Genomic DNA, 19,425 nt, shown 5'->3' on the forward strand with positions numbered 1-19,425 from the left:
AGTGGCTAAGAAGCTCCCCTTTCGTGCAGATTGGGCAGCTCTAGGATGCTAGAGACAGGGACCCTGCTGCAGAAACAGTGACCTCCCGTGACCCCAGAACACTTCCCCACTGCTTAGATGTGTGGTGTGCATGCCGCCTCCATCATCTGCAAAGGAAGACCTACCAACTGTTAGGCAAAATCCAGGTGTATGAGTTTTCATGCTGTGCCTCTACTGTTATTTATCCTACCCTACTCAGACCCATCTGCACCCTCGTCCTGCACTGAAATGGTGTGTGAGTTTGGGGCATCCTGCGTGGAAGTAAATGGCTTTGCACACTGTGAGTGCCCATCTCCACTCTGCACGGACGCCAACATGACCAAGGTAAGTAGACACAATTGTGTCCATTGTCAGCCCTACTCAATGTAGGGGACACACACACACACACACACACACACACACACACACAGCATTAGTAGATCTAAGCTAGTCATGTCATTAATTTCATTGAGTCTCTTCTGACTAGGACATAATACAGGAGACAACTCCTAGAATTTATTGTTCCCATTTTACAAATTGGGGGAACAGATGAGCTTGTTTACAGCTGAACTCGAGTCACCTGTGGTCTTACTACAACCTGACCTTGCTTCACCTTCCACTGCCCTCTCTTCTCGTGTTAGCTGTTGCCAAGAAAGTACCGTATTTTTCGCTCTATAACACGCACCCGTCCATAACACGCACGTAGTTTTTAGAGGAGGAAAATCTGTAGGCATGCCACCCGTAGGCATTCCCTCCATAACACGCACAGGCATTTCCCCTTACTTTCTAGGAGGAAAATAGTGAGTGTTATGGTGCAAAAAATACGGTACTTCTTCATTCAATGCACAGTTAAATCATGAAACCTGCTCCCTCTCGCCATCAACTTGGATGGCTTTAAAAGACAACTGGACAAATTCATGTCGGGAAAGGCTGTCAGTGGCTATTAGCCACAGTGGCTATACTCTGCCTTCACAGTCGGAGGCTGTATTGTTTTTGAATATCGGTTGCTAGAAACCACAGGAGGCGCTTGGGCCCTGCTTGAGGGTTCCTGCAGGCACCTGGTTGGCTACTGTGGGAACAAGATGTTGGATGAGATGAACCAATGGACTGATCCAGCAAGTTTTTCTTAATGTTCTTACACTTTTATGTTCCTACCTCCCCCCCAAATCCTACTGGTCTTTGATCTCTGTCCCTGTTGTATCAGCAGAGGAGCATCCCTATTGCCTCTCCACTGGAGAACCTGGATAGCTCAGTTGGTTAGTGCACAGTGCTGATAACGCCAAGGTTGCAGGTTAGATCCCTGTAAGGAACAGCTGCATATTCCTGCAGTGGACCGGATGATCCTCAGGGTCCCTTCCATCTCTATGCGTCTGAACTGCCATTATCTGTTTCACTCTCACTCATTCACACACACACACACACACACACACACACACACACACGTCAACAGGCTCAGGGCTGATGCTCAGCAGCCACTGCATTAATTGTTTTGATTAATTGTTTTGCTTTCTGCCTTATTGTGTTTTTGATATGGCTATAATGACTGTGATGGCCCCCTTTTAATTGTAATCCTATTATTACTGAGTGCTGCTTTGATCTCAACACAGTTGCTGTGGAAAAGTGGAATTACAAATACTAAATCTGATCAAATATCCTAGGTCTGCGGCTCGGACGGAGTGACCTATGGTGACCAGTGCCAGCTGAGGACCATTGCTTGCCGGCAAGGGCAGGTCATAGAGGTGAAGCACTTCGGCCAGTGCCAAGGTAAATACACGAGCACCATGTCAAGCTTCGTGTTTGGGCAGTGGCGTTATGGTTGTAGAGTGTTGAACCAGGACTTGGGGCGCCAGGGTTCAAATTCCCATATAGCCACAAAGCTTCCTGGGTAACCTTGGGCCAGTCACCATCTCAAAACCAAACCTACCTCATGGGGATGTTGTGAGCAGAGAATGGGGAGGGAGAAACCATGTATACCACCTTGAGTTCCTTGGAAGAAAAGTTGGCATATAAATTTAATTCATTGAGAGAGAGAGAGAGAGAGGAACTTGGGGACAACTGGTTGATTGATTTCATTTGCACTTTGCTCTTTAGCCAAAAAGGGTCCCACAGTGGTTTATATGTAGCCAGGTAAAAACAAGACATTCCCTGCCTATAGGCTTACAGTCTATACAGTGGTACCTCGGGTTACAGACGCTTCAGGTTACAGACTCCGCTAACCCAGAAATATTACCTCAGGTTAAGAACTTTGCTTCAGGATGAGAACAGAAATCGTGCTCCGGCGGTGCGGCAGCAACAGGAGGCCCCATTAGCTAAAGTGGTGCTTCAGGTTAAGAACAGTTTCAGGTTAAGAACGGACCTCCAGAACGAATTAAGTACTTAACCCGAGGTACCACTGTACTTTTAAAAAAATGACACACAAGGGGAAAGGGACAGGGAGGGTGGGGGTGGGGATCAAACTCAGGCATCAAATCTTAAACAGCTCTTTTTAACTACTACTGACAATCAGTTATGATTACCAGGGGTGCTGGGGATGCAATTGTGGGGTTATGGACCAGCTAAAATGGACACAGGACTATATATTTATTTTTACCTTTGTAACCTGCCTTATAGTCCCAGTCGGTCCTCACAAAACATGAATGGGGATACTGTGACCTTTCTGATGTTGGGCTACAACTCCCATCATCGCTGCCCATTGGCAATGCTGGTTGGGGCTGACAGGAGACAGATCCACAGCTAAAAATGTCCATTTTAAAAAAACACCAGTGGAAAGATCCAAATGTCAAAAGCTGCCGTCAAGGTCTGAGTTAAGGTCTGGGAGCTATTCAGCCTTCCGATGTTGTGTGAATGTAATAAGCAGGGCTCAAATCTTAATGACGAGCTTTCAGGTTTTTCGACCCTGTAATTGTCAAAAAGCCAGATATCAGATTTGTTCTGAAACAAAAGAGAGCAAATATATACACTCTTTTGAGCCTTGGTGCCTGATGAGAGGTTATTGATTTTGGCATGTGATATGCAAGCCAATCTGATGTACTCACTTGAGTTGCAAACAAATTGGTATGGGAGCAGGTCTCAAATTCCAAAGGCGTGCTTTGGAAATCTGTTATCTCACAATCAGCAGTGGAGCTAAGTCATTTTAGACTCTTGACTCCGTGGCCATTTTTTGTGTATCAGGGTATGTGTGTATGTCTTTAAATAATAAAGTGCATTACTTCACCCACTCCAACATGCAGTCAGCACATCCTACTGTATTTGAGGTCCCTCCTGCTCCCTTCTGCCCAGTGGGGCTCTGGACAGGTGCCCCAAAGTCTTGATGGCACCACCACTAAAAGAACTATTTTGCTCCAGTTTTAACATGGCGATGAAGAAGCACTATGTGTCACACATGCAAACTTGTCACCAATCTGAAAAGTAGGGAAGGCCCCTCATTCAGTGGTAGAGTGCCTGCTTTGCATGCAAGAGGTCACGTGTTTTGTCCCTGAGATCTCCAGGTGATGCTATGAAACTCTGGAACCCTGGAGAGCCACTCAATGGAGATCATTCTTATGATAGCCTTCTAAGTGCTTTGCAAACTACAGACCCATGAGGTTTATTCACCCACTTCTCTGTCCCCATATGTGACTTGTGGGCTGAGCCAGCTTTGGCAGGTGATGTGTTCTGCAGGCCTGACTGGTCCTGGCCTGCCTCTTAACCACTGCCTTCCTTTTGCTTTCCCTGCAGAATCCATCACTCATGCCAGCCACGCTACACCACCTGCAACCTTGGGATCGCTTCTCCCTCCAACCCCTCAAGCCACCCCCCAGGTTCCTGAGCTGCCCAGGACGCCAGGCAGCTCCCAGCACTTTGAAGTCAAGGCTTCCCCACAGAGCCACCCAGTCACGCGACGGATCAGCACCTCCCCTCGCCCAGCCACAACTGCTTGGACCACGCATGGTGTCCGCCAGACCACAATCCGACCTCTGTCGACTGCCCCGGTTGTCCCAGTCACCAGCCAGCCAGCTTACATTGAGCCAGGCAGCGCAGAAGGCAGTGGGGACCCAGAGATGGGCATCAGTGGAGACCAAGAAGGCAGTGGCGCAAGCTCCACCGGTGAGCTGGCTGCGCCGTTTTGATGTCAGTTCTTTGTTGCCGGAGGACCATGCAAAGGGGTCGTATTGGCCTGGCAATGCATTCTCCCAGGCATTTTATACCTAAAATGGCATGTTGTAATCTGGGTGCCATTGTGGAGAAGGCCATGTCTCTGGAAGGGGGGAACCACATTTTTAGGCTGGCTTTGCTGATCAAGTTTTTCTTTTAAAAAAATTGTGACTACTGGGGTCTGGTTGGACCCTACATAGCAAGTTTTTTGTCCGTGTGGCTTTGGAGTGTAAGACTCTCATTGGCTACTAGCCACTTAAGGCTATATTCCCCCTCCAACGTTGGAGGCAGAATGCCCCTGTATACCAATTGCTGGGAAACATTAGTGGGGAGAGTTGTTCTCATTGTCCACCTAGCAAGTTTCCCATCATGGTTGGTCACTGTGAGAAGAGGAGGGTGGACTATGATGGGCCATTGGCCTGTTCCAGGAAGGCTCTCCTTTCGTTCCTATTCATTGTATTCTCTTGGGATGGCTTTAAAAAGTGGACTAGGCAAATTCACGGAGGAGAAAGCTCTCAATGACTACTAGCCATGCCTCTGAATGCCAGTTGGTGGGAACCACAAGGTGGGAGATTTGCTGTTGTGCTTGTGTCCTTCTTGTGGCCTTCCCGTTGGGGCATCTTGTTGGCCCCTGTGAGAAAAGGCTGCTGGACTAGATGCGCCCCTTTGAACTGACCCAGCAAGCCTCTTCTCAGAGGCAAATTTGCTAATATTTTCCTCACAGTAAATGTCGTAGCCCTTTTTCACAGACCTGTCCTGCAGGAATCTGATCGAGGAAAACAACAGGATGCCCACAAAGAAACCTCTCGTGATAGGAACTTTAGAATCCTAAGAGTTCTTCCTCTCCCCCCAAAAAGATTTAAAGCCTTCTTCCTGTTGTTATGCAGGGGACGAGGAGATGGAAGAAGCGAGGGTCACGAGCACCCCAGTTATAGAGAGGGCCACGTGTTATAACACCCCTTTGGGATGCTGCTCTGATGGCAAGACAGCTGCTGCCGATGCAGAGGGAAGCAACTGCCCAGGTAAATATAGTTTTGTTCAATTGTAGCCTGACTTCCATGGGCAAAGTGGTCTGTAACTCGCCTTAGTTGGGAACAGAATCCCAGCTCTGCTTAAAATCCATTAAACTGTCGGCCCGGGGACTCTGCAAATTGTAGTTTTGCAAAAGAGGGTACTGTTGTGCTCTGAGGTACAGCATGGCCCAGCCAGGGTGTGGGACAAGGTTCAGGCTGGAATGCAAGGCACATGTTTGGATTGGATGCAAGGCAAGGTCCAGGGACACAGAGCTCTGAAGCTGTTCTGGGAAGGAACAAGCTATAACGGAGCCCTTATATAGTAGCAGAAGGAACAGCCTTACTGGTAGCACCAGCTGCATTTCAAGAGGCTGTTCTACTTCAAGGACCCAGTCTTTTCCAGTAACCTCCTGCTGTGACAGAGCAGGGGAGCCTCACGTTTTCCTGGGAGTCCTCTGAATCACATCCTCGGGCTGGGAGTGGGGGCCGAAAGCCCTTCTGGGGCTGATCCTGCATGCCCTCTTCTGCTTCAGAGTCCTTGCCCTCATCCGCTGGAGTTGCGGATTCAGACTCCAGGGTTATGACGGCCATGCACCTTGGTGAAATTTGGTCAGCATTGTTACTCTGTCCTTGGCGACGCTTGAAGACTAGCTCATTTCAAACCTGTTTTTCCTGACCTACTTCTCCACTGTCAGTAAACCCTGGGTCAAGTAATTCTGTTTTAGGGACCAGGCCTTAAGTTCCCTCACAAAACTTCAGATCTTTCTAGGAGGCGAACCATGGCAGTCAACCCTGTTTCAGCCTACGTTCAATGTTGACAATGTAAACATTCCCTTGGACCAGGGATGGGGAAACCACAGCCCTTCAGAGGTTGCTGGACTGATTTCTGATCAGCCCAAATCCTCCTGGCCTAGTTTGGTCGGGGCTGAGGTAAGTTGTAGCTCATCAACATCTGGAGGGCCACTTTGCCAGCTGCCCTGAAGCTCCTGCCTGGCTCCTTGACTGCTCTGCTGTTGTGGCCTTGGGGATAACAATGAGGGGTTTGAGGGCCAAGGCAGCAGAAGAGGGAGAATCCAGTATGGTGGCTGGAATGTCTGGGTCCAAAGGCTCCTGAAGGTCTGACCATGGTGTAAAGGGAACATTAGGGAAGGAGCTGATTTCGTAACCGTTTATAACGGTGTTGTACCAGTCTTTGGTGTGACAGCATTTGGAATATTGTGCACGATTCTGGTCACCACACTTCAAAAAGGATGTGGTAGAGCTGGAAAAGAGCAAGCAAAATTATCAAGGGGGTGGGGCAACTTCCCTAGGAAGAAAGATTATGCCATCTGGGGCTTTTTAGTTTAGAGAAAAGGTTAGATTCAAAGGCGACATCATAATTTATAAAATTATGGAGGAAGTGGATGGAGAGGGGGGGGGAAATGCCTCTCTCGTAGCACTAGACTTTGCAGGACTGACAGCTACAGACATCCCACTGATGTCTTCTAGGAGGCTGGCCTAGTTGCTTTGTGTTTCCCCATTCTTTTGAAAGGATGCAGTCCTGACCATGCCCATTGTGATACTACTGCTCATTGCCTGTTTTTCCTGGAGTTGAGTGGGCGTTCTTTTGAAGTCCATGGAAACATCAATGCGTCTGAGGAAGAAGGTTGCTTCAGACCCTCCTAGAGACTGCAGAGGGAATGAAAACAGGGCTGCAAACAGCAACCTAATGGGCTGAGTAGATTTGACTCTGCCTGATACCAAAACTAGAGCAATCTGCCTAAGCTGCTTCTCGAGTCCAGCTCTGTTCCTCAGCAGTAGCAATTACAGCAAAATGTCTCACCTTAAAGACCCTTGGCTGTTTTTGCTGAAAGACAAGCAGAGATGGCTGACGCCTCTGGAACTTGAGCCTGGGACTTCAGCAGGCAGGACACTTTTTGCTCAGCTACCACTGAGCTGTGGGTTAAGCTTCATAATCAGAATGTTTCCCAGGTGAGAGTGTCCTGATTTCCCTGTGGACACATGAAGTGGCTTTATCTTTACTGAAGGGAAGTGTATGCTGCCCTTCCTCCCAAAGGAGCCTAATAAAAATCACAATTGAAAACAAAACAAAACCACGTTGGAGCATTTCAGAATGTAAAAAAACAACCCAAAAAAGTCTAACACAAATTTAAGAACAGATGTAACCAAATAATGCATTTGGATAGAGCCTCTGAAGCAGCAAACCTGCATGGCTTTATTTGAGGACTGGTGTATTTTACTTTCAGAAAAAGTAAGTTTCTAGTCCCTATTGCTACAGAGGAGAATGTCAGCATCCCTTTTTCTCTCTCATTATAACTCTCAGAATAGAAAAGCATAGCAAATAGCCAGATATTTAGGGTTGTATCCAATGCTACTCCTACTCAGAGTCGACCTGCTGAAATTAATGGTCATGAATCAGTGGGTCTACTCTAAGCAGGACTAAGCTGGGTCTAAATCCCCACCACCTCTCTTTTTGAGAAATTAAATTCTGTCCCCGGCATTGACAGCTTTTTCTGACAAACAATCTTTACTTTTGTCTTTTTGAAAATGTAGTAGAAATGCGGTAGAAAATAAAAGGAAGTTGCATCAGTAAAACCGGGAAAATAAGTGTCTTCCATCAAGACTTGTTTAAAATTAATATATTCATAATTCAACATGCACATGAAGTCAGAAGGGAAAGGAGGCATCATTATCAATACATCCCCCTCCCCAATATTGTGAAAGAAATAGGATGCTGACCACATATAGCTGGACTGAGATGACATCAAACATAGGGATCCCACTAAGTCACATTGAGGATTAGGCTGGTAAAATGTTTGAATTGCTTTCATCACATGTGTCTCCTTTTTCTCCTTCATTTGTGTATTAAGGATACAGAGTACTCAAATTCTCTTCTGCTTTTAAAGGTGTATTGCTGTGTTAATGTGTCAAAAATAATCTGTATGTATAACAAAATGCTGGCGTTGACAAAGGGGGCGTCACATTTCTGCAACAGAAATAATTGAATAGGGTTGTATCCAGCCACGCCCTTTTCAGAATAGACCCACTTAAACCAATGCACCTAAGTTAGTTATATCCATAATCTTAAATGAATCTTAAAAGTAGAACTGGCATTGGATACAACCCTCAAATTTTAAAATTTTTAAAACACAGGTTTATGGCAGTACTCTCATGCTGCCACTAAACCTTACCCTTACCTGACCGTAGCCACTCACTTTCACCCTTGTCCTTTCCCGGGTCCCTTCGGTCCTTGCTCCTGTGGTTTATTAGAGAATACCATGCGGCAGCTGTTTCTGCCTCCTCTTTCCTTTCTCTCCGTCCCTTTGGGAGTTTCCCAGAAGCCCACGTTTTCTGCATGTGAGCCCCACACTCCCCCAGCCTTTGTTATGTGACATGTATTCCTTCTTCCAGCTAACCGTCTTGTTCTCTTATTACTCAGCCAGTCCAGGACAGCCACCATCCAGGGTGGAGCTTGGAGGAACCTGTATGGTAAACTCTGCCGATTCTAAAACACTTGGAGCCTTCGCCTTATTGACCCAGCATTCTCAAAATACTAACCTCCATAGCGCTGAACACCCCCACCCCCAACCCATCCAGACTAACCCCAGACTCTGGCACTACCCATATACTGCCATCTTCTCGCTTCCCCTCCCCGCCAAGGGACTGAACACTCTTTATGGTTGCTTTGCTGTGAATACTCTGTTGTTGTTGTTGCTGTTCATTAATGCTGTTTGCTTCTCTGTTGAGCTAACAGATTTGTGTCTCCTCCTCTGACTTCCCACCCCTTCCCTTCAGCAACAAAAGTGTTCCAGGGGGTTCTCATCTTGGAAGAGGTGGAAGGCCAAGAGCTTTTCTACACGCCAGAGATGGCTGACCCCAAATCAGAGCTCTTTGGAGAGACCGCCAGGAGCATCGAAAGCGCGGTGAGCACAAATGAATAGGAATGGGACTATGCTGAGGCCCTAACATCAGCCCCAGAAGGCCTCCACTTTGGCCTACGATTTGGTTAGTGTGCATTAAGGGTAGGCCTCTTCAGTGGTAGCCTCCACACTTGTGGAATTCTCTCTCTTGAGGTTGTCTTCCTCTCGTTAAGTGGACCCCAAAGGAGCAACCAACGAGACCTGCAACAAAATGCTACCATGTGGATGGTCTTTGTTCAGGATTCCAGATACTCCATTGAGATCTTCCTCCTACCCCCCGTGCCTCTGGTTTTGCATTCCCTTTCCCAATGAGCTGCAGCTGTTGAGCAAGCTCAGTCTACCTGAAAGGTCCCTCTGCAAATGTTTCTAAAGATTTTTCTTTCACATATCTCAGGGCTTCACCAAGCCTGCTGATACTTCTTCTCTGGTGGTTCATAGCATGAACATCAGAAACAGATGAGATTACAGTATATTATTCAAAACCATTCACGTACCTGTGTTATATATTTACTGAAAGACAGAAGTCATGTGAAATGGTAGCATAACCCTTCTTGCTTTGATTTTGCTTTCTCACTGCCCCACCTGCTGGACCTTTAGCTGGACGAACTTTTCCGCAACTCTGACGTCAAGAAGGATTTCAAGAGCATCCGGGTACGAGACTTGGGCCAGAGCAATGCCGTGCGTGTCATCGTCGAGTCTCATTTTGACCCAGGTGAGTGCCACACTCCGGTTTCTGCTGGATAATAATAATTTATTATTTATACCCCACCCATCTGGCTGGGTTTCCTCAACCACTCTGGGCGGCTCCCAACAGAATATTAAAAACACGATACAACATCAAACATTCAAAACTTCCCTGAACAGGAATGCCTTTAGATGTCTTCTAAAAGTCAGATAGTTGTTTATTTCCTTGACATCTGATGGGAGGGTGTTCCACAGGGCAGAACAGGGATCACTTTCACTGGGCTGACCCAACAGGTGCATGCCCTTATTCTGTGAGAACACAGACAATATGTGGGAAGTGGTGGGGAAAACGCAGACATGGGAAGTGGTGTCTGGTATAGAGTTCCACCAGATACCATTTCCTCTGTGTGTGTGTGTGTGTGTGTGTGTACACACACACACACACACGGCTGAGTACAGTACTAAGACCTTTTAGATAAGTGCTTTATAAGTGCTTTGGATTCCAGCTGATTTTTAATATGTGTTTCTTGCAGCGAAACAAAATTTTGTTTTAATGCCCTCCAGACCCTCCTTCTTTTTATTGTATTACCTAAATCATTAAGAGTCCAGGAACACATTTTTACACTCACGATGGTATTTTAAAAGCAAGACAATCGTATTTTCCTTTGGTTGAGATATGATAGCACTGACATTCATCCTTGTTCTTCTGTTCTATTTCCCTCCTGCTCCCTTCCAGCCAAATACAGCACTGCAGCTTAACCATTAATAAACCACTACCCTTCATAGAGTCTCCTTGGTAGAGACACCATATGGATTCAACTGGTGAATCCATGGAAAAGGTGCATGGATTAGGGAATGAGTTAAACACTACTTCTACTGCTCTTCCTGAATATCAAACATACAACTTAATACACAGCAAATTAACAGGTCCCCCAGGTATTATTTCTTAGGATCTCATGCACAGCTATTAAATGAAGGTTCCAAACTATATTCTAGGACTAAATTATGAGAATAAAATTCCATTCAAGTGTTCCATTCATTGTATTTGCTTTCCCATAGGATTTTTATACTGTTTTTCTTTTATTTACATTGCCATTTGTATAGATCCTCATTTGCTTGTTCTTCCTCTTCTTCCTACAGCTATCTTCTTGGAATTCTAATTTGCCTGACAATGGCATTATTATTTTTGAGTCCAATTAGTTTAAATGAGTAGCCCCATTTGTATTGTATCCTAGAGTCACAGAGCAAAGCCGTGTATTTTTTTGAAAAACTCTTCTTTTCAGTTGCGTTTCAGCACACAAGTAATTGAAGATTGAGACTTTTTGTCCCTATACAGATAGATCCAAGGCATCTCAGGCTGCTTTCATGATTTAGTCCTTTAAATAAAATCACACCATTTTGGCTGTGAAGTCTCTCGGTTGTTGCCCTGCAGGCAGCTAAGGAGTGAGGGCCCTGTGCGCTCTTTCCACATCACTCAGGACTACTTTTAAGGCTGGAAATTGCTTGTTAAGCCATTCAATGAAAATGCTTTCTTTTCAGACCTTCAGTCCCCTCAACCTGTTCAGCACCCCTCCCCTCAATCTAAAATTGCTCCTCCTGCTTTAACTCTCCCATGATTCTGTGTGTGATTGGAGATTTGTTGTAGTTTTGATTAATTTCTTAATGGCAGATTTATGTCTCATTCTGAGTTCCAACGCTTCACTGGCTGCGGATGACAAATCTGTACGTTTTGCAGATAGAGCCTTTAAGTTCCATCTTAATTTCACTTTTAAAATCTGTGAATGCCGTGTTCTATTGCTCTTTAAGATCTTTTCAAAATTGCTTTAAACTGTCTTGAAAGAGCTCATAATCCTGTTTGGAAAATTGCACAGATTTCCAGGCCATGGTAGGGTCCATTTCTTAATCTGTTGTGGTTGAGTTTCCAGTGCTGTCCTTGAGATTAAAGTAACTGCTCAGTTATTTTTCTTTTACTCCCTGAGAGGAGGAGAGCACAACCCTTGATTTGCCAGTAATTATTAGGATGTCCCCGGACACAGGTGGCGCTGTGGGTTAAAGCCTCAGCGCCTAGGACTTGCTGATCGAAAGGTCGGCGGTTCGAATCCCTGCTGCAGGGTGCGCTCCCGCTGCTCGGTCCCAGCGCCTGCCAACCTAGCAGTTCGAAAGCACCTCCGGGTACAAGTAGATAAATAGGGACCGCTTACCAGCGGGAAGGTAAACGGCGTTTCCGTGTGCAGCTCTGGCTCACCAGAGCAGCGATGTCACACTGGCCATGTGACCCGGAAGTGTCTCCGGACAGCGCTGGCCCCTGGCCTCTTAAGTGAGATGGGCGCACAACCCCAGAGTCTGTCAAGACTGGCCCGTACGGGCAGGGGTACCTTTACCTTTACCTTTATTAGGATGTCCCCAAGCTTTGAGACTCTTAAAATTGCTAAGAAGGGAGGTGGAAGGTCAGAGCAGATGGATTATTCCATCATCTTAGCATATGATGTCATCATACTCCCGAACTTCCATTAAAAAAAATAATAGCAGGTTTTTAGGACTTATGATTGTGAAGATACACTTGAAAATGTGTGAGTGATGCCTGACAAAGCCTCAGATGCCAGAAGGGTGGCTTAACAAGCATAAATTTGCCTTAGGTCATGGAAATGGTTTTGTACTTGTGTTCCAAACATGATTCCAGTTAGAGCAAAGCTCTGGCTTGTCCCTAGCTAAGTTCTGCTCAGAGTAAACCTATTGAAATTAATGGACATGTTAGTCATACTTCATTGGGTCTACTCTGGGTAAGACTAGCATTGGATCCAACCCTATCTCTTACCCGTAGGATTAACATGGTGCAGAATGTCCATTTAAAAGGAATGAATAAAATAATAATAAGTACAGAGTCGACACACAGCCCTATATTTAACCAGGCAGAGAGAAAGGGAGGCTCTTGCCTATAAGAAGGTCATTTGTAAGCTCAAAGCACGTCTGAGCCAGAGGGCAAAAAATACCTCCTCCTAAGATGTGCCTTTTGGCCTGCAGCAAGGACCAACAGGGGAGGTCTGTGGCTGGAACTGACTGCGTGCTGGCCCTCCAAACTCTTTTCCGTGGGAGTTGGGGGGAAATGAAAGGGGATGGTTTCCAAGGGTGGCGTGAAAAGGATGTTTCAAACCTTCCAATGCCTCATTCTCCCTCCTTCCCTTTCCTGGGTCCTTGCAGCCACCACCTACACAGCTGCCGACATCCAGAGGGCCCTTCTGAAGCAGATCAAAGCCTCCAAGAAGAAAACCATCCTCGTGAAAAGGCCCCAGCAGGAGAACATCAAATTCATGGACTTTGGTGAGTTCCTCCCCCCAGGCCAATCCTCATCTGCATTCCCCCCTCCTGCCTTTTCCTTCCCTCTCTGCCTGGGTCGTGCTTTTTTCCCTTTCAAAAGATGTCTCCACTTGGCTGCTTTCATGCCTGGAGCCTATCAAAAAGTGCCTACTGGCATATTGTCCCCCCTTCCTTTCCACTTTCGTTTTGAAACACAGGTAAGTTTCTGTGCGGTTGAGTTGTGAGCCGCAGAGATTCATTTGGACTCCCCTGTGTGGGGGGATGGGGGGGTGAGATCTGCCTTTTTCCAGCCTCAAAGCCCTCCTTGGTTCCTTTTGGAAAGACGGGAGCTTTACCACAGTTAATGAGCATGAGATCTCCCCCGCACTTTTGATCCTCTGCTGTGTCCCCAGCAAAAGCGCGGAGGAACAATGTTCGCATTGCAATTGATGGGCTCTCTTAATGCAGAAAGAAGTGCTTGATATGTAAAAAGCACCCTTTGCAATCTGAGAGCTGGGAGTGTTTCAGGTGTGACAATAACTGCAGATTGCAAGATTCGTTTTTGAGCACGAATGCTCAGGCCCAGGTGTGGCGACAAGGGTTGGCAAACAGCCTGATGCTTTGTGTTGAACACCCCCCCCAAAAGAAAATCAGAGTCAGCAAAAGAGAATTTTTGCTTTTCCTCGTCCAAGTTGAGATCGTGCATGTAGCCTTTCCTAGAGGTCTCCAAAAGCTTGGTGCTAGCAACATATAGCAACATAGAAAGCAATCTTATACGGAGTCAGACCATAGCTCCCTTCAACTCAGCATTGCCTGCACTGACTTGGTACTGTCTCCCTCGGAGTTCAGGCAGGGATCTCTCCCAGCCCTACATGGAGATGCCAGGGATTGAACTTGGGACCTTCTGCATTCAAAGCAAGTGCTCTACCACTGAGCCACATCCTTTTGAGAGCCAGTGTGGTGTTGAGAGCCAGTGTGTAGTGGTTAACAGTGGTAGTCTCGTAATCTGGGGAACCGGGTTTGCATCCCCGCTCCTCCACATGCAGCTGCTGGGTGACCTTGGGCCAGTCACACTTCTTTGAAGTCTCTCAGCCCCACTCACCTCACGGAGTGTTTGTTGTGGGGGAGGAAGGGAAAGGAGAATGTTAGCCGCTTTGAGACTCCTTCGGGTAGTGATAAAGCGGGATATCAAATCCAAACTCTCCTTTCCCCAGAAGAAAGGGACCTCTTTAAGCAGTGCCCCCAAAACTCACTTCTCCTTTACTGGCTTTCCCTAGACTGGATCCCCCAGCTTTTCACCACCACCACCACCACCACCACGGCCAGCACCATGGCACCGGCTGCTGCCACCACCCGCCACTTCACCACCACTGCTGTCCCCCGGGCCCTGTACCCAGGGAGGTCCAATGGTAAAGCAACCGGGGCAGTCACCACCAAGAGGCCTGTCACCACCGCTCCAGCCACCACCGCCAGGAAGAAGCCCCTGCGCCTGACCCCAACCCCAAAGAAGCCGGCACGGCCCTGCGATTCCCACCCCTGCCTGCACGGCGGCACCTGTGAGGATGATGGCCGGGAATTCACCTGCAGTTGCCCGGCTGGAAAAGGAGGGGCAGTTTGTGAAAAATGTAAGTGTCTTGGTGAGGTGGTACTGTGTTTGTTGGGGGGGGGGGACACACAGCGGAGCCCTTTTAAAATAGCCTAGCAGATACGGTTGCTTATGCAAAAAAAAGGAGTGGTACCAGGTTTGAAAAAAATTGACTGCCCAAAGCTAGTGAGAAGTACAGTGGTACCTCAGGTTAAGTACTTAATTCGTTCTGGAGGTCCGTTCTTAACCTGAAACTGTTCTTAACCTGAAGCACCGTTTTAGCTAATGGGGCCTCCTTCTGCTGCCGCACTGCCGGAACCCGATTTCTGTTCTTATCCTGAAGCAAAGTTCTTAACCCGAGGTACTATTTCTGGGTTAGCGGAGTGTGTAACCTGAAGCATATGTAACCCGAGGTACCACTGTAGCAGAGGATAAGCCTCACACCTCTGTTTGCCCAGGGAGCAGGCCAGCATTTTGAAAACGTCCTTTGTCTCAGCACAGCAAGTGAATCTGCAAGTCTCAAGGGCATTTGCTATAGCCTTGTCAGTTGCAGATCATTGCTGCGCCCTTGCTTGAATTGAAATGGGATGCTTTCTATCTCAAATATCAAAGACAGCAGATATATAATAAGGTTTTTGTGCTGTTTCTTTTCTCCCATTCTGCTTGCCTTTTTTTAATAATAAAAAAAAAACGCTTCACCTTTTACACTCTACCATCTCTGCCTGCCCTCTGCAGCGATCAGGTACTTCATCCCCAGTTTTGGAGGAAAATCCTACCTGGCCTTCAAAATGATGAAGGCGTACCACACCGTGCGCATTGCCATGGAGTTCCGGGCTTCTGACCTCAGCGGGCTGCTCTTGTACAATGGGCAGAACCGTGGCAAGGATTTCATCTCCCTGGCGCTGGTCAACGGCTTTGTGGAGCTCAGGTGAGTGGGCTTTGTTGTGGCTCAGGGACCATGCCAGCTGCAGGAACGGAGGGGAGGCTGAGAGAGACAACTTATCAGAAGAGCCCCGGCTGTGCCAAAGCAAAGCCCCACCTAGTCCAGCATTTCCCAGAGTGCTCAGCAACAGACCTATAGCAGGTGTGGGGAACCTCAGGCCTGGGGGCAGTATGGTCCTCTCCATGTAGCCCTTGGAGAGTTTGGAGCTGGGGGCATCTAAACATCAGTCAGGGTGCACTGGGACACCTTAAAGTGTGTCCTTCCTCAATCTGGGCATCTTCCCAGGTGGCGGTGTCAAGAATTGGTGGGAAGTGCTATATCATACAGTAGAGGGTACCAACCTTTCATGACCCAAGGGCCACATTTGTCCTAGATCAATTCTCTGAGGGCTGTCAAACAGCAGTGGGGGGGGGCACTTCATACAACACATATGCACACTTACCTGAGTTGATCCATGCAAATCAGCTGCAGAGAAGAGTTGGGTGCTGAGCTTGTTGGGGGGTGGGGCTGCATCCATTGCTAGTCCTACTCAGAGTAGACCCATTGAAAGTTATGGACATGACTAACTCAGGTCTGTTAATTTCAATGGGCCTACTCTTGAGTGAAACTTGGTTGCGTACAACGCTTTTTCTTTTCTTGTCTTTGTGCCACTGCCACCCATATTGATAGGCCATAAAAGTCTGCCTGAAGGTCCGGATCAGGCCTCTTGGGCAGAGGGTTAGCCACCTGATTTTCACAGGTTTTGTCCACCAACCACCACATTGAACTCTGTAGGTGGCCGAGTCTTCTTCCCAGGAAGTCTCACTTCTTCCCACATTGGTTCCGAGAGGTCGGTGGTAGAATATAGCCCCCTGATTCAGCATGGAATGCAAAAAGGCTGCTGCTAAAGTATTCCCCATGTTATCCTCTGTGCTCTCATTCTTTCAAAAACTGCATCCTTTTGTGCCTTCCCTTCTCCAGCAGCCAAGTAAAACTCTCCCTTCCACTCCTCTGCTTCCTCTTTTCCAGGTTCAACACGGGCTCTGGGACAGGCATCATCACCAGCAGGGTGCCCGTCGAGCCTGGCAGATGGCACCAGCTGGTTGTCAACCGCAATCGAAGGAACGGCATGCTCTCCGTGGACGGGGAGCCACATGTCAACGGTGAGAGCCCCAGCGGCACGGATGGGCTGAATCTCGACACGGATCTCTTTGTTGGAGGAGCCCCAGAAGATCAAATAGCAGCGTGAGTAGTGGGCGGGCGGGGAATCTTCCCATTTTGTTTGCAGGGTTGTTCTAGAACCCCATGACAAGTAGAGGTTGAATGCTTTTGTCTTTGTGGGGAAAAGCGCTGATTAAAAAGAAAGAAACTCCCTGCATGTAGAAAAGTAGTGCAGCAGGAGGGAGAGGCGGTTTAGAGCCCTTCTCTCCAGCATGCTATTTTAGTAATTGCTACTGCTGCTGCTGCTGTTGTTGTTATTTAAATTTGTATTCCACCCTTCATCCGTAGATCTCACAGTGGTTCACAACTTAAAATTACAATATAAAAAACACAAAATACATAACAAAAGTAAGAACAAAAACAAATCCACCCCTCCAATAATTGGACGAGCAATCAAAATCAGTCAATCCTGGTTTCCTTATATACCTCACTTCCTGAGTCTCATTCTGCACTGTACCTAGAAGATACATCAATATTCCATAACAATGGCGCTGGTTATAAAAATGGATCATCAAAACTGGCAGAACTGCAGGAACAAACGATTCAAATAAGCAACTCAACAAGGGCTGACGTTCTAAGAACAATGCCTTATAGAAGAACTAACAATGATAGAATGATGACACCCGCGAAGAGCAAGTCGCAATCTGCTTCTCCATGCTAGCAAAAAAAAGGAGAAGATGCACAGCATCAGCAACAAAAACAAATACAGATTAAATTTCAATGTCAGTGTTAAGACAGGTGCAGTGACAACGTTAAAATGCACAGCTGAAAGCTGAAATTGAAAAACGGAATCTCAGATTTAGCCCACGTCCGGGAGGATGACTAGGACAGCTCACCATAATGCCAAACCAGGATTCTGCCACCTTATTCTGCTACACGTGTAGACCAGGCTATAAGCATCTGAGATTGGCAGTAAGGGTATCCTGAGCAGACACTGAGGTCATACATTTAAAGCATTAGGATACCACTTCAAGCATCCATGGCTTTGCCCAAAGAAATCTGGGAGCTGTAATTCTTTGAAGATGCTGAAAGCTGGTAGGAGGCCTCTGTTCCATTCACAGAGCTACAATTCCCAGAGTTCCCTGGGAAGAGGGATTGACTGTTAAGCTGCCCTGAGAATCGTTAAAAGCCTCTGAGATTGACAGTTGAACCTCTCTGAGTGCAAACCACTCGCCCCACTCTGAAAAAGAGCCTTAATAGTTATTTTTCTCTGAAATATAATGTATACACTGTCTGGCGAATCTTTCCCTGCAGCATAGGGAAGGGCCATTGCTTAGTGGGAGAGCAGGCGCTTTGCATGCAGAAGGTCCCAGGTTTGGAGCTGGGACCCTGGAGTGCCACTGCCAGTCTGTGCAGGCAGTACTGAGCTAGGTGGGCCAGTGCTCTGACTATGGTATAAGGCAGCTTCCTGTGAAACTCTGGAGGGCCACTGCCAGTCAGTGGAGACCAACCTTCCCCAGCCTGGTGTCCTCCCGATGTGTTGAACTACAACTCCCTTCAGCCCTCGCTAGCTGAGACCGATGGGAATTGTATTTCCAGGATGTGTGGACTGGGGAGCACCAGATTGGGGGAGGCTGTTGTAGACTTTCCTGAGCTAGTAATTCTTTTGTCCCTATAAGATGCCAGAGATTGACCCTGGACCTTCCAGAGTTATAGCATGTGCCTTGGTCCCTCCCCCACATATCCCTCCTGGACATGGGATTTCGCTGTAGCTGCCCTTCCAGCATTGCCCATCCAGCCACCCCTCCTGAACTTCGGCCTTGTTCTTCTGCCTTCCTCTCAGGGTGGCAGAGCGCACATCAGTCACAACTGGCCTGAAGGGCTGCATCCGCCTCCTGGACGTCAACAACCAGATGTACGACCTGAGGGAGAAGGGCAGCGATGTGCTGTACGGCAGCGGAGTGGGCGAGTGTGGCAACAACCCCTGCCACCCCAACCCCTGCCACCACGGCGGCCTCTGCCACGTCAAAGAGGCGGAGATGTTCCACTGCGAGTGCCTCAACGGTTACACAGGTTGGCCTAGCAGGGTGTGGAATGGGAAGGGAGTTGCCTGGATGCTTTTGCCTCTCATAGGCTCATTTTCTCAGTGCAAGGTGTGGTGGGAAGGGTGATTTGAACCTTTCTGCTTGACATGATAGCTTTCCGGGTGCAGAGTTGTTACTTACCCGCCCTGAGGCCCTAGAGCAGGTTGTGGCAATTAAAGCAGGGGTCAGCAAACTATTTCAGCAGGGGGGCCGGTCCACTGTCCCTCAGACCTTGTTGGGGGCTGGACTATATGGGGGTGGGGGAATGAACAAATTCCTATGCCCCACAAATAACCCTGAGATGCATTTTAAATAAAAGGACACACTCTCATGTAAAAACACACTTATTTCCTGACCGTCCGCAGGCCAGATTTAGAAGGCGATTGGGCCGCATCTTAACAGTCACAAAAATAAGGCAGTTCTTAAAATATGTACCTCAAAAGGTGAGGTAAAGAAGTGTGTCTTCAGCATTCTCCGAAAGGCGCCAGGTGCATCTCTGTGGGAAGAGCGTTCCACAACCTAGGGGCTGCCACAGAGAAGGCCCTATCCTGGGCTGCCATGCTCACTGAGCCTCAGAGGGTGGAGGAACTACCAAGAGGACCTCCGCTGC

General features: G+C 47.6%; 1 protein-coding gene across 6 annotated transcripts in view; it reads left to right on the forward strand.

Annotated features, from left to right (window-relative positions):
• The window catches only part of AGRN (agrin), a 238,252-nt gene that overhangs the window by 195,976 nt on the left and 22,851 nt on the right, over window positions 1–19,425 (forward strand). For all 6 annotated transcript variants that reach the window (XM_081923371.1, XM_081923373.1, XM_081923372.1 and 3 more), the window contains 11 exons: window positions 239–363; window positions 1,677–1,782; window positions 3,736–4,104; window positions 5,040–5,174; window positions 8,961–9,088; window positions 9,683–9,797; window positions 12,968–13,087; window positions 14,341–14,688; window positions 15,384–15,576; window positions 16,600–16,815; window positions 18,575–18,804. In XM_081923371.1, coding sequence (XP_081779497.1) covers window positions 239–363; window positions 1,677–1,782; window positions 3,736–4,104; window positions 5,040–5,174; window positions 8,961–9,088; window positions 9,683–9,797; window positions 12,968–13,087; window positions 14,341–14,688; window positions 15,384–15,576; window positions 16,600–16,815; window positions 18,575–18,804 — 2,085 coding nt within the window. The remainder of the gene's footprint in view (window positions 1–238; window positions 364–1,676; window positions 1,783–3,735; window positions 4,105–5,039; window positions 5,175–8,960; window positions 9,089–9,682; window positions 9,798–12,967; window positions 13,088–14,340; window positions 14,689–15,383; window positions 15,577–16,599; window positions 16,816–18,574; window positions 18,805–19,425) is intronic.

The sequence above is a fragment of the Podarcis melisellensis genome (assembly GCF_964234715.1).
Source record: "Podarcis melisellensis genome assembly, chromosome: 8".
Lineage (NCBI taxonomy): Eukaryota > Metazoa > Chordata > Lepidosauria > Squamata > Lacertidae > Podarcis > Podarcis melisellensis.